Source organism: Corvus moneduloides, chromosome 6, assembly GCF_009650955.1.
Source record: "Corvus moneduloides isolate bCorMon1 chromosome 6, bCorMon1.pri, whole genome shotgun sequence".
In the NCBI taxonomy this organism is placed as follows: Eukaryota; Metazoa; Chordata; class Aves; order Passeriformes; family Corvidae; genus Corvus; species Corvus moneduloides.
Genome location: NC_045481.1, coordinates 60,940,017 through 60,953,100, shown reverse-complemented (window position 1 = coordinate 60,953,100; position 13,084 = coordinate 60,940,017). Strand labels below are relative to the sequence as shown.

At 51.6% G+C, this 13,084-nt stretch overlaps 1 protein-coding gene across 1 annotated transcript; it reads right to left on the bottom strand.

Annotated features, from left to right (window-relative positions):
• Window positions 1–10,619: 10,619 nt before the first annotated feature.
• Window positions 10,620–11,805, bottom strand: LOC116446122 (palmitoyltransferase ZDHHC13-like). The gene is made up of 3 exons (XM_032113389.1): window positions 11,688–11,805; window positions 11,038–11,171; window positions 10,620–10,736 (listed from the first exon to the last, which is right to left on the bottom strand). Exons 1-3 carry the CDS (start codon window positions 11,706–11,708, stop codon window positions 10,664–10,666), a joined length of 228 nt encoding a protein of 75 aa, XP_031969280.1. The 5' UTR covers window positions 11,709–11,805; the 3' UTR covers window positions 10,620–10,663.
• Window positions 11,806–13,084: the final 1,279 nt, after the last annotated feature.

Here is a 13,084-nt window from a genome sequence, read left to right as displayed (position 1 = left end):
ACAGCATTTTTGTACCTACAATTCCCCCTTTTTGTTTTATAAGATAACAACCCTACTATTAATCCTAAATAGAAATCTACATCAGTTATTAATTCTAAAAATGTCCTTAAGGCTTTAACTATCTGACTCCATAACAAGAAATTCAAAATTCAGTCTCTGCTTGTGGAAGGACCATCCCAGTCTCTGCTTGTAGAAGGACCATCTGCCTGATGGTTGACATCCTGGTCATTATCAGAAGAGTCATTAGGCTGATGATCTACATTCTGGTCGTCATTTGGATGGTTGGCGTTCTGGTCATCATTTGGAGGTTGCCTGTTTTGCCTCTGGTGCCGTAGGTCAGGGCGAACGCATTTTGAAGGCAGCCACCGTATCCCAGTATCTGTGGAAACGCAAGCATACCCACGACCCCAAACGATAAGCTCATGAGGGCCTTCCCACTGGTTAGTGAGTAAATTCCGTACCCAGACTTTTGCCCGGGGCAGCTGTCTGTTGCCTGCAGACTGCAATGAGAGGAAATGATTCAGAATAACAAGATTATTTGAATTTTGTGGTACTGTAAGGTGATTAATTGTATACAAAGCTTTTGCTAGTCGGCTCTGTGGGGTTTCTCCATGCATTCCCCTTTTCTGTTTGTCCAAAACATGCTTCAAGGTACCATGAGCGCGTTCAACAATGGCTTGGCCAGTAGGAGAATGTGGGATACCAAAGGTATGGTCTACACCCCATAGGTGTAAAAACTGCCGCGTCTTCTCCGAGGCGTAGGCAGGACCATTATCGGTTTTCACAGAAGCTGGCACTCCCAAGACTGAGAAAGCCAATTTCCAATGGGCAATGACATCACGGCCCTTCTCTCCAGTGTGAGCAGTAGCCCACATAGCCGAGGAGAAAGTGTCAATAGACACGTGCACATATTTCAGCCGACCAAATTCTGGGATGTGAGTTACATCCGTTTGCCAAATCTGCAAGGCTTTTAGCCCTCTGGGGTTTACTCCTGCTGGCAAAGGCGCAGCGAGTCCGTGACAGTCAGCACAAGCGCTGACAATGTCACGCGCCTCGGTTGGCATTAAATGGAACTGCTTCTGCAGGGTATGTGCACTTTGATGGAAGAAACCGTGCGATGCCTTGGCTTGTGCAATTTTGTCAGGCTGAGGCCCTACCCACGCAGGGTTGGCCAGCATGTCAGCCCTGGCATTGCCTTCTGTTAGAAACCCTGGTAAATTGGTGTGGCTTCGAATGTGCAGAATGTAATACGGATGCACTCGAGCCTGAATCGCAGACCACAAGGTTTGCAACAGTGAAAACAGAGCCGCATTGTTCACCTCCTTCAGAAGTGAACAATCTAAGCATTGGGTGATATCTGCTACATAAGCAGAGTCAGTAACCAAATTCAAAGGTTCCTGTGAGAATCGCTGAAAAGCCATGGTAACAGCCCTTAATTCAACTAACTGAGCAGAGCCTGACTCGTGTTCCTTCAGCACCTGCCATTCCGATCCCTCCTTCCAGGTAACAATGGCTTTCCCAGTTTTCCCTGAACCATCCGTAAAGACGGTGGGTCCTTGCACCGGCACTCGGCTATTTCTCGGCCGCAAGGAAAGTACAGTCGATTTTGCCAGCTGCAGTAATTTATGGCTGGGCAGATGGTAAGTGATCTGCCCTGAAAAGTTTTGCAGCGCGCTTTGCAAAGGAGCACTATGGATGAGGCTCCACTCAAAGTATTCCTTTGAGATCGGAATGACAATTACTGCAGGATCTGCAGCCATCAGTTGCAAACACCGTTGATGGCATTTGATTATCAGAGAAGTGACCAATTCAAACACTGTGGTCACCATCCTTTTTGGCTGGTGAGGCAAAAAGACCCATTCTAGGATATGCAAAGGATCAGGCCATTGTGCATTCCACTGGCCAATGATACCTGTAGGATGGAGGTCTGGAATAGTAATGTAAACAGTGATAGCAGTGGAGGGATCCACTCAATAAACCTGACGAGTGGAAACAGCCCGTTGGACCTCCCGCAGCGCTTGCTGCGCTTCCGGAGTCAACTCCCGAGGTGAATTCAGACCAGGGTCCCCTTTTAATATATTAAAAAGAGGGGAAAGCTGCTCTGCAGTTAGACCTAAATAAGGTCGTAACCAACTGATGACACCCAACAGCTTTTGAGCATCATTCAAGGTTTTAATCGAATCCGGGAATTGCACCTCTTGGCGTTGGATAATTTGGTCCAAAATTTTCACTCCTAAATATTTCCAAGGAGGATGCTGTTGAACTTTCTCCGGAGCTACCTCTAATCCATAGGCATGCAGAGCAGCGAGCAGCTGAGGCTGTATTCTCAGCAGCTCGTCCCGAGTGGACGCTGCCACCAGGATATCATCCATGTAGTGGTAGCAGCGTGCATCAGGAAACTGCTTGCGAACTCCGGCTAAAGCTTGGGCGACATACCACTGACAGATAATTGGGCTGTTCCTCATCCCTTGAGGGAGGACCTTCCATTGGTATCTCTTAGCAGGTTCAGCATTGTTAATGGCAGGCACAGTAAAGGCAAATTTTGGTTTGTCATCAGGATGCAAAGGAATTGTGAAAAAACAATCCTTTAAATCAATGATCAGGATGTCCCACCCCGTAGGAATCATGGTGGGAGAGGGCATGCCAGGCTGCAATGCCCCCATACCTTCCCATTACTGCATTAACTTTCCAGAGGTCCTGCAATAACCTCCATTTCCCTGATTTCTTCTTAATTACGAAAACAGGAGTGTTCCAGGGGCTAGTAGAAGGTTCAAGGTGCCCCTGTTGCAACTGTTCCTGAACCAGCTGATGAAGGGCGTCTAACTTCTCTTTTGGTAGGGGCCACTGCGGCTCAAAGACTGGTGTGTCAGTCAACCACCGCAAAGGCAGTGTAGGATACTGTGCACCCTTATGCACAGTGACCCCTGCTAAAAATTTGTCCCAATCCGTACACACCAAGCTGCCAACACATCCCACCCCCAAAGGTTAAGGGAAGTGCTAGCAACATAAGGCCTGATTGTAGCTGTGTGCCCCTCTGAGTCCTTCACCACCACAGGCCATTCGCTTAGATAGCTCTGTGTGGATCCTCCTAATCCTGCGATGGCCGATCCCACAGGGGCTAAAGGCCATGAGGGAGGCCACGCAGAGAAGGAGATGATAGTTACATCAGCACCCGTATCAATCAAACCTCGAAGCTGAATCCGGGGCAGACGGGCGTTCGGCAGGATCAGGGTATGTGTCATCTGTGGCCTTTGGTCAGAGATGTCTGCAGTCCAGAAGGCCTGCAGAAGTCCCGTAGATCCACTGCCGTTATCTTCGTGAGTTTGTTGCTCTATCCTGGGGACACAAGACTTAAAAGGCACCAATTTAGCAAGGCAGGTCTTTTCAGGAATAGTTACAGGGGGTTTTTGCGTGGAGACCATAGCGCAAATCTGACCTTTAAAGTCAGCATCAATAACTCCTGAGTGCACTAAGATTCCTTGATGGGCAACATCAGGTTTTCCCACCAGCATCGCACTGGATCCCTGGGCTAAGGGTCCATATGCATCCAAGGGAACCTTATAAATACCGCTAGAGTCTAAGACGACTGCGGCTGCGGTGTGGACGTCAAACCCGTCTGATCCGTGGGTGCCGTCTGATCCCTGGGTGCCGTCTCTAGGGTGGCTGGGTAGGCCTGTGCCTGTACCTGTGCCACTCTCTGGGGGAGCGACTGCATCGGAGAGCAATTCCCCCTCCTTGCACCCTGGCGGAAGTTTCCCGACAAAGGCTGACCATTGGCATGAGTCCGGGATCTACAGCAGCCCGTGCAATGCCCTGGCCTGCCACACCTTTTGCACTGGGGGATCGGTGTGTTCTCTTTTTGGCTCGGCTTAGGCCGCTTCCGTTTCTTCACCTGTTTTGGTTGCTTTGGTTCACGACCAGAAGATGTGCGAACAGGCTGCAGGAATGCAGCCAAAGCAGACCTTCTCTGGTTCCCAGATCCCACCTTAGCGCAGGCTTCGACCATGTCTGTTACCTCAGGATCCCCTGGTAAGGCATCTATGATTTTTCTGCACTCCTCGTTTGCGTTATCTCTCACTAACTGCCTTAACAACAACTGTCTTAACCCGTCATCCTCAAGCTGCTTCTCGAGAGAAGCAGCGACTTTCTCTACAAAAGAGAGGAATGACTCTGATTTCCCTTGAACTATTTCAGTATATCGCTTTCTAGGCACAGACAACTCTATGGTTTTCAACAGGGCAGCCATGCCGACCTGTCGTGCTTGCTGCAGGATGCTAGAGGGCAAGTTACCCTGTAGACTGGGATCAGAGAAGGGACCAGTTCCCATCAAAGCATCCACTCCTGCTGTCTGTCTAGGATCAGCAGCAGGGAGCTGCAAATTTGCTAATGCAGTCTTGTTGGCCAGCTTTCTCCAGGTTGTTTCAAAAACTGTAAATTGTACAGGTTGAAATAGAATTTGACCTAAGTGTCTGATATCAAATGGAGAAAGCAAATCTGTATTTATCACCCTTATTATTTGCATAACCTCAGCAGAACCTAGCCCATATTGTGCCACCTTGGATTGGAGGTCCTGGGCAACTTTCCAAGCAATTACCTCATGCTTGTCATGCTCTCCTGAATCTGGGAGAGCCTTATACACTGGGAAAGCTCGGATCTCTTTTGGGGAACCAGTACCATCCTGAACTTCTGGCACAGCCTGCGGATGGAGTGTAACAGCTCCCCGGTTACCCCCAGAATCCTCAGGTCTATTTGGCATTCCAAGGATTTCTAATAACCTCCAGTCACCCTCCCCCAATGCTTGCACCTTAAGAGACTCTAGGAAGCGATTATAATGCGTCGGACGCACTGTTACCGTGCAGTCCGGAAAGGTCCAGGGGCGAGACCGGCGCAGCCTTTTTCTTCGCCGCGCGGCTACAGCCGCCTGACGACCCGGGGCCAGAACCTCATCTGCCTCACTGCCTGACGAGGAATCATCAGGCAAAGGCAACTTTGGGGTGCTGGGAGGGAACAGAAATGTACGGGGAGGTGAGGCACTTTGGCTAAGTTCGCCAGAGCCAGAACAGACAGGACAGACTGCAGCTGGCTGTGCGGCAGTTTTCACAGCAGTCTCTTTACGGGAGGCCGTCTCGGCCAGTTTCGACCGAGCTGGTACTGAAGCTGCAGCCGACTCTGGAACTACGGCTGCGCCCGGCGCCGCGCTCGTCTCCCGCACAGCAGCCACGTTCTGCGCGGCCGCCGCTTCCGCTGCTGTTTCGCGCTCCCCGGGCGCGCTCGGCGCCGCCGTCTCTGGCTGGCGCTCTGCGGACGCACCCGGCGCTGCTGCTGGTCCGTTCTCTGCGGGCGCTCCCGGCGCCGCCGCTTCTGCCCGCCGCTCAGCAGCCGCCGCCGCTTCCGGGTTTCCCCGCAGCAGCGCTGTTCCCGGTTTCGCCACCGGCCGCGCCGTTTCTCGGCTCGGAGCTGCGGCTCCCGCTTCTGGCGGGGGGGCCGCGGGCGGCGCGGACGGCACGGCCGGCACTGGCGCCGCTTGCAGCGCGGGCTCGGGCATTCGCCGCTCTAACAGGCTGAGCAAGTCCTCCATCCTTCGGGATAGGTTTCGCAGCTCTGCCAGAAAGGGCAAATGCTGCATAAAAGGGTCCATGGTTCGGTTCTGCGACTGCACAGAACAGTCCAGCGCCAGGGAGGGCAGCGGAGCACAGCCAGGCAGTCCCAGGAGGGGCACGCCTGGCGCTACGCCCTCTAAGTTAGATCCGGGTGCATACGGAACCGAACTAGGAGGCTCTCTGGGCGTCCAGTTGGCTAAGCCACTGATCTGCGGCCCTGGATAAGCTGTGGCTGCCATCCAGCCAAACAGCAAGGCAGGCTGTGCGCCCTGCCTCTGCCCTGACCCCCCCGCCTCTGCCGGCGCGGGGTCCCTGGGGGCCGCGGAGTCCTGCGACTGTGCAGGGTGAGCCGGCGCAGGCTCTGCCTGTGGAGCCGGGGGGGTTATTCCGAATCCACCATCATTTGCCCCGGAAGCCCAGTCAGCAGGGCCCCCCTCGGACGTTCCTCCGTCACTCATCACCGAGACAGGCGATCCAGCCCTGCTATCACAGTCAAGGGCTGTCAGCAGAAAAAATAATGAACGCCAGGTTTTGTATAATTCTAACGCTGCCGGCTCCCCAGTCGGGAGCTCGTGTTGGACAGCAGAGCCGAGTTCCTGCCATAAGGCAAAGTCCAGGGCAGTATCTCTGTCCATGGAAATCCCTTTTAAAGTAGCCCAGTCTAATAATTCCCGAACTGAGTTTTCAGGAATGGAGGTTTGCAATATGCTAAACACACCTTTCCAGACCAGTATGACAGCGTCGTTCTGTGAGCCGCTGTTCGCCATTTCTCAGTTCTGTCGGACCTCCCGGTCCCGGGGGGAAAAAGGAACAGCGTACCTCTAGAGCAATTCGGCTTGGCTCGCAGCAGCAGGACACGTCAGAGAGTGCAAATCACGTCGGGCAGCACCAAATATTACCGCAGGCCTGGTTCCTACGGTATATCACCGTGTCCCGCAGCCATAGGGAGGAGGAGAAGATCCAGCAGGCAGGAATTGTGCAGCAAGATTGATTTATTTAATTATTTTACAAACTCTTTTATAGACTTTTTTCTTCATAGTCTAATTGGACAAAGGACCAGCCACCCCTTGGGGGCGATTGGCCAAAATCCTAAAACATCCATTATCAAAATATTTTCTACTATACCATAAACAAGACTTTCCAAGGTTGCAGGTGGCTTGGTTGTTTACGTTCCCTGCTACCTCTTCTGTGAGAGAGAAAAGTCTCTCACGGACTTAGAAAAATAACAAGAAGATCCTCACTAACAGCATTTTTGTACCTACACTCTGTGGTCAATATCACTTCTCAAGTTTGAAGATCACCTATGAAATCTCTGTAGTATGCTGGGAATTTCAAATGTAGAAGTGTCAATATTTGCAAAATATTGGGTTAAATAAAATCTAATGGGTTGGATTATTGTAGGAAGAAAAGTTACAAATGCCCCCTTGAAGAGGGCACAAGAGGCTGAGCGACTCCCAGACTGCCTTAGAGCTACCTAAGGAAAAACAATCCATGCCAGTGTTGTAGTGTATAACCTTCATGGATTGTCAGCATTGCATTTACGGATGGAATGGAGTGGGGAGAGGGGAACTTGCAATACCTCTGGGAAGGGAGGATGCCTTCCCACCTGGGAAACCTCTGTCACAAATGGCATTTCTGAGCTCAGGGCTCCATCTCTGCAGCATAAGGGTGGTTGTAAAGGAATGGGATTGCTCGGTTCCAGTTTCCCTCTGACAGTGAGACTGTCAACAGGAGAATGTGCTGTTGCCTCGTGGTGGCAGCCAAACTATCTCCTGCTCTTCCTTAGCAGTCTAAGGTTCTGATCATGTGTTAACCTAGAGCTGCACTGCCTCAACTGGTTCTATTCAATAATGCAGAGCCTTCACTCAAGGTTAGAAGTGATGTGCAGTTGAAGATAAAACTGTAATAGCATATGTTTTCTGCTTTATTTCATACAGGATAAAGTCTCAATGTGTGTATCAAATCAAAAGCTGGCTTTACTTTTAGATGATGGCTACATCATCTGCTATCCAAACTTTAAAAATATATTTTCCATTAAAAATGCAAAAAAGGACAAATATGTGTGGTTACATCTTGTAGCTAGAGGATATTGAGAATTGTATTGTATATTTTAAAATTCTAATCTGGACAGAGACAATGTGTAATCCGGGTTATGAACTAATAAGAGTTGTAAGAGTTATCAGGCATAGTCACGATAAGAGTTGTGAGAATGAGCTTAAACAAACGCTGTGTCCACTAGAAAAGAGTTACAGAAGAGATGATGTATTCATAGCTGGCATAGAGCAGTCAAGTTAGGAAGCCTTTCTTGTTTAAGCAGGATAGACAAAAGAGGAGGCCTCCAGTAAGGCACTCCCAGAAGCCAGAGGCAGAGCAGCGATTGTCCTGGAGCCGCCAGTTCCTCAACCAAGGTTCCAAGAATGATGTGGCAGCACCATAGGAGAAGACTTTTGGTGTGGTGCTGGAAAAAATCCTCCAGCAGCAAAGGTGGATGTTCCCATCTGCAGGCACTTTGAGCCATCAGCAATGGAGAAGAAGGATGAGGATGAATTCCACACATCGGATACTCCTGGCAGGAGACTTGGCCATAGCTGGTACCCCTGTGAGAGGTGCAGGACTGGAGATGGAGGAAGAAGCCCTTTGGACAGGACTCGCTGCTCCCTCAGAGCCACGGCTCTCAGCAGAACCGTGTCATTGCTGAGGATGCAGCTGGCCAGGAAGAGCCTTGCAGAGGAATAGGAGGCCAGCTCATTGCAGTCAGGGAATGGCTGACGGATGTTTCCCAGCAGCAACTTTCCTGGAGGTGCCAGTTCCAGTCCGTGACTCGCAGGATGCTGCAGAGCTGCCAAAGGTGAAGAGCCTCAGAGAGCTGCCAGACATGATCCTCCAGCAGGAAAGGCAGGTGTTGGCAGCTCCAGGGAATTCCCTGATGTCGGCAGTGGAGGAGCAGGATGAGGAAGATCTCCACGCTTGCGATACTTCTGGCAAGAGCCTCCATCCCTGCCAGAGCCTCAGTGAGGGCTTCCAGAGCACAGACGGAGGAAGGCCTTTGGACAGGTGCAAGGTATGAATGATGCACGGTCCCCAGTCGTGGTGTGAGCAGAAACATTTCTTCCAAGCATCTCTGGCTTTTAGAATAGTTTCACTCTCAGGTTCGAATAGCATGAGCCTGGACAGCCAATAGTCTAAATGTTCCGATGTCTGCTACCCAATACTAGGCATGAACTCATGTCTCTCATGGCAACATCAGGCTTTTTCCCTAAGCCAAGTGCTGAAAGGGGAATTTCTTCTGCAAAACTACTGTGCTTCTGCTGCTTGTTCCATTTTAGAAAGTTTCCTCCATGGCCCCTGCCTTGATTGAATAGTCCTTTCTCTTGTAACTAGAAGCTCCAGGTTCTCTTCTTACAAGTTGTCTTTGTTTTCTTTGCCCACAGACAGGAGTCCCTGCTCCCCCAGAGCCACGTCGATCTGCAGAACCTGCTTGTGGCTGAGGATGCAGATGGCCAGGAAAGGCCTGGAAGTAAACGCAGAGGTCAGGCCAGTGCCAGATGTCTGGGAGCTACTGGACAAGTGTCCCAGTAGCAAGAGTCTTGGAGCTACTAATTGTCAGCGCAGAGCTCCCGTGGCACTGTGGCTGTTCCAAGGAGGGAACACTCCGTGCTTTGCAATGGACATGACCCACATGAAACCAAGGAGGTTCCTCCATCTTCAGGAAGCTCCCCTGACATGGCTTCTGACTTCCAGGAAAATGTTTACGGATGGCGGTCAGATCTTCTTAGGAGCATGTGTGTTAAATAAATTTGGATTTTCCCAGAGAACTGTCTGAGTGTTCCCACTGTTCTGGATTTGAGTGGGATTCCTTTCTTCCCAGGAACTGGCACAGCGCTGCCTTTGGATGCAGGATGGGAATGCTGTGGATCACAGGTGGATAGTTTGGCTGTTGCTAAGCAGGGCTTGCCCTCCTCAAGGACTCTGCAGGGTCCTAGAAGCCACTCCATGTCCCATACTCTGCTGTCGAGGAGGTGCCAAAGAGCCTGGAGGGATCATGTCCAGGACAGCCGACCCAGACTGGCCAGAGGGATATTCCAGACCACAGGATGCCCTGCTGAGTCTAACAACTGGGGAAGCTGGTCAGGAGAGGCTGAACCCTGGTGGGATTGACTGGGCATCAGGCAGAGGGTGCTGAGCACTTGTGGTGGGGATCACTGCTCTGACCTGGGCTTTGGTCCTCTGGCTCATTTCTGCCCTTCTTGTTCTTCTTCCTCCTTCTTCTTGTTTGTCTGCACCTCCCTGGTTTTCTTCTCCTCCTTCTTCTCCTTCCAGGTCTTCTTCTCAGTCTTTTTATTTATCTTCTCTCTCTAATTTTTTTCCTCCTTTGTTTTTATTGCTCTTTTTTCCTTTTCTCTTTTCTCTTTTTCCGGAGCAGTAAATCAGGATGTTGATGGAGGTCTCTGGTTCTGTTCCCAACAGGGCAGCCATTTGGCGCAGCCCATGAACGCGGCGTCGGAGTCCATGGAGGTGTAGGACAGGTCCTTGTTGTCCGCTTCTTTCCCTCTCCTGTCTGTTTTCCGCGCTTCACGTGTCGGAGGAAAATAACTTTAAGGGATGGGACTATGCAATTACACGGATTTATTGTTTAAAATAACAAACGCATCAGTCGAGGCGTGAGATTTTACAACACCTCCGAGTAATGGCGACTAGTCACAAGATTTAGGGTTACATCGTAATTTATAACTTTCTAATCCAATAGATACTTAAAACGACACTTTGTTTTAGATTAATGACCTATCACCTGTGGCACTTGTCACTGCAATGCAGCTATGTCTTGACCAATAACTTCTCGTGTCACGTACACACAGATGTCTCTCTTATACCATCTACATTCTTAACTTCAACTATATAAAACCACACTATTATATTTTAAAACCCTTCACCAAAACACCCAGTGTACAATTTTACTTATAATGATAGGAACACAAGTTTGTAATCCTTTTGCTTAAAGTCCACAAATCTCTGTCAATTAAGCCAGACCTAGTCTCTTCCAGGGTTGTAAATCAAAGCCTCCTTTAATTGCAGGAGTTCCTACTCCTCTGTCTCCCACATCTCTTCAGTGTTCTCCAGTCTGGAAACAGTTGCATCCTAGAGAAAAAACACATATCAGAAAGATCACCCAGCAGTTCCTACTTGAGCAAATTCCACATTGTATTCAATGGAAGGCTTGTAAAAAGAATGAGGCTGTGCCTTGATGAGAAGTTTCTATTTAAAGAAAGCTGCTCGGAATGCTTTTATTTACAATAGCAACTGTAAGTGATTTCTCTTCTTCCGCTACTGGGAGAAAACGAAACTGAAGACGTTTCCTTTGTAAAATATCCAGCCTGGCTCACATTTGAGGACACTCCCATCCATTGCAACACCTTGCACCCTCAGAATATGTACTTACTGTGTAGCCTTGACAATATCACAGCTGCTGGGGTCTTCAGCAACGGGATATGGGCCTGGGAGACCTTGCTCTCCATGGGCGCTCTGCCTGTTGTGCATATGGGGTCGATGAGGCCCGTGGCAATGGCTTTTACACTGTCAGTTAACAAAACAATTATTAACCACTGGTATTTATCGGCTGCACACCACACACACCGCCCTCTTTACCAGAAGCACTCACTGTGTGTGAGTCAGGTTCTGTCAATACAAACGAAGAGGTTAATTCAAAGCACAGGTAAAACCACCTGGCAAGAGACTAATCCTTTTATTCAGCAGCCCGCAGAGCTGGTTCCCGACACAGCAGCCTCAGCCACAACAGCGCTGCCACACCAGAACCAACACCTACGGCCTTGCGGAGGGTTTTAAACGCACTTGGGAGCCGCAGTGCCGCCCGTGCAGCCTGAAAGCCCATGCGAGGGAACAGACGAGGCACACGCAGGGCACGACACGGACGGCTCTTGCCCGGCAGCGCCCGCCACACCCCGGCGGCACCGCGGCCCGGCCCTCGCCGCCTGCCAGGGGCCCGCGGCCGCGCTCCGCACCCCCGGCCCGGGCAGCGCCGGGTCCCAGCCCCGCTCCAGCCCCGGCACTGCCCGCGGGCTCCCCGCTCACCGCCGGGCCGCTGCCCGCCATCGCCGCGGCCCCGCAGCTTCCTGCTCCCGCTTCCTGGGCACGGCTGCGGGGCGGGGCCGGGCACTCACGGCCCGGGCGGGGCGGGACCGGGGAAGCCCAGGGGAGCCATTCCTGAGCTGCCCCGGCCGCTGCGGAGCCGCTTGGGCGGGCAGATCGGCAGCTCTCGGGCTTGTTGAGCTGTGCCTGAAATGCCTCCTTCCCTTTTACCGAGGCAGCCACAGCGAAAAACTCTCTCGTTTTCGCACAGGATCCCCCCGGCTTGTGTCAGACAAGGACCCTTTTCTGCTGGCGAATTTTTCGGGGGGTTGTGCCTCCGCAGCTGGAAGCGGTCCCTTGGTCAAGGCTCTGGAGCACAAGTCTGATGAGGAGCGGCTGAGGGAGCTGGGGGGGCTCAGCCTGGAGAAAAGGAGGCACAAGGGGGACCTTCTGGCTCTCCACAATTCCCTGAAAGGAGTAGTGCCACCTCCTTGCTGGCATGGTTGCCACAGGAGTTCAAGGCCATTTGGGAGCGTTTCCACCCGTGGCCGAGCCCCAGTGTCCCCTCATAATGAGCGCAGGGTGAGGGAGGAGCTGCCATTTTAGGGCAATCTGTGAGGGGCAAGTGGTCACCCCGCGAAGAAATGGGGATAACCTGGGAAAACACCCACAGGTGTCAAACACCCACAAGCTTCCCAGGTGAGGTGGGACCCTGGCAGCCCCCAGAGCGATGCCATCTCCTCTGGCCTGAGGACAAACCCCGGCATGGGGTGACCGGAGACCGCCAGCTCTCGATGGCTCTGGGCCTGGGCAGAGCAGGGAAGGGCCTGAGGTGTCCCAGGGCTGTGGAGGACATGGGGGCCTCCTGCTCCTGGAGGAAACGTGCCATGGCTCTTGGAGAATTGGAAGTCATCACTCACAGGTCATCAGAAAAGGGGTAATTATCACCCCCAGCTCAGCCTCCAGACCAGGGCTGACACACAGGACTCTCGCCATCCCCTCACAGTGGGCTCCTGGCTGGAAGGATCACAGCTCAGGTCAGGCCTTCAGGTAGAGGCTTGGAGAGCCATTCAAGGCACAAGAGGGTCAGCAGCCCAAATAAAAGGGAAGAAAATGGAAAGAGCAGGCACATTTATGAATCGTGCCGAAACCGGGCCAGGAGACACTTCAGAGACAGAGTCAGAGAAGTGAGTATTTGCTTTATTCGGCACGCCGGGTGTGTGGGGATCGCTCCTCCAAACACGCACACCGGTGCTCCCTACAACACAGTATTATGGGTTAAATTATGAATATTCATCACATTCCTTGGGACAGGCACGGTTGTACAAATGATTTCTCGGAAGTCATTAATATCATTAGCATACGGGTCACGCATGCGCTGCGTGTCCTGGTGGTCGCGC

Excerpts from the sequence above, each read along its gene's own strand:
- LOC116446122 (XM_032113389.1), bottom strand. The coding sequence starts at position 11,708 with ATGGCGGGCAGCGGCCCGGCG. Across the intron at positions 11,172-11,687 it reads TGGCGGGCAGCGGCCCGGCG|TGTAAAAGCCATTGCCACGG; the intron begins GTGAGCGGGGAG and ends GTTAACTGACAG. Across the intron at positions 10,737-11,037 it reads GATATTGTCAAGGCTACACA|GATGCAACTGTTTCCAGACT; the intron begins GTAAGTACATAT and ends TTTTTTCTCTAG.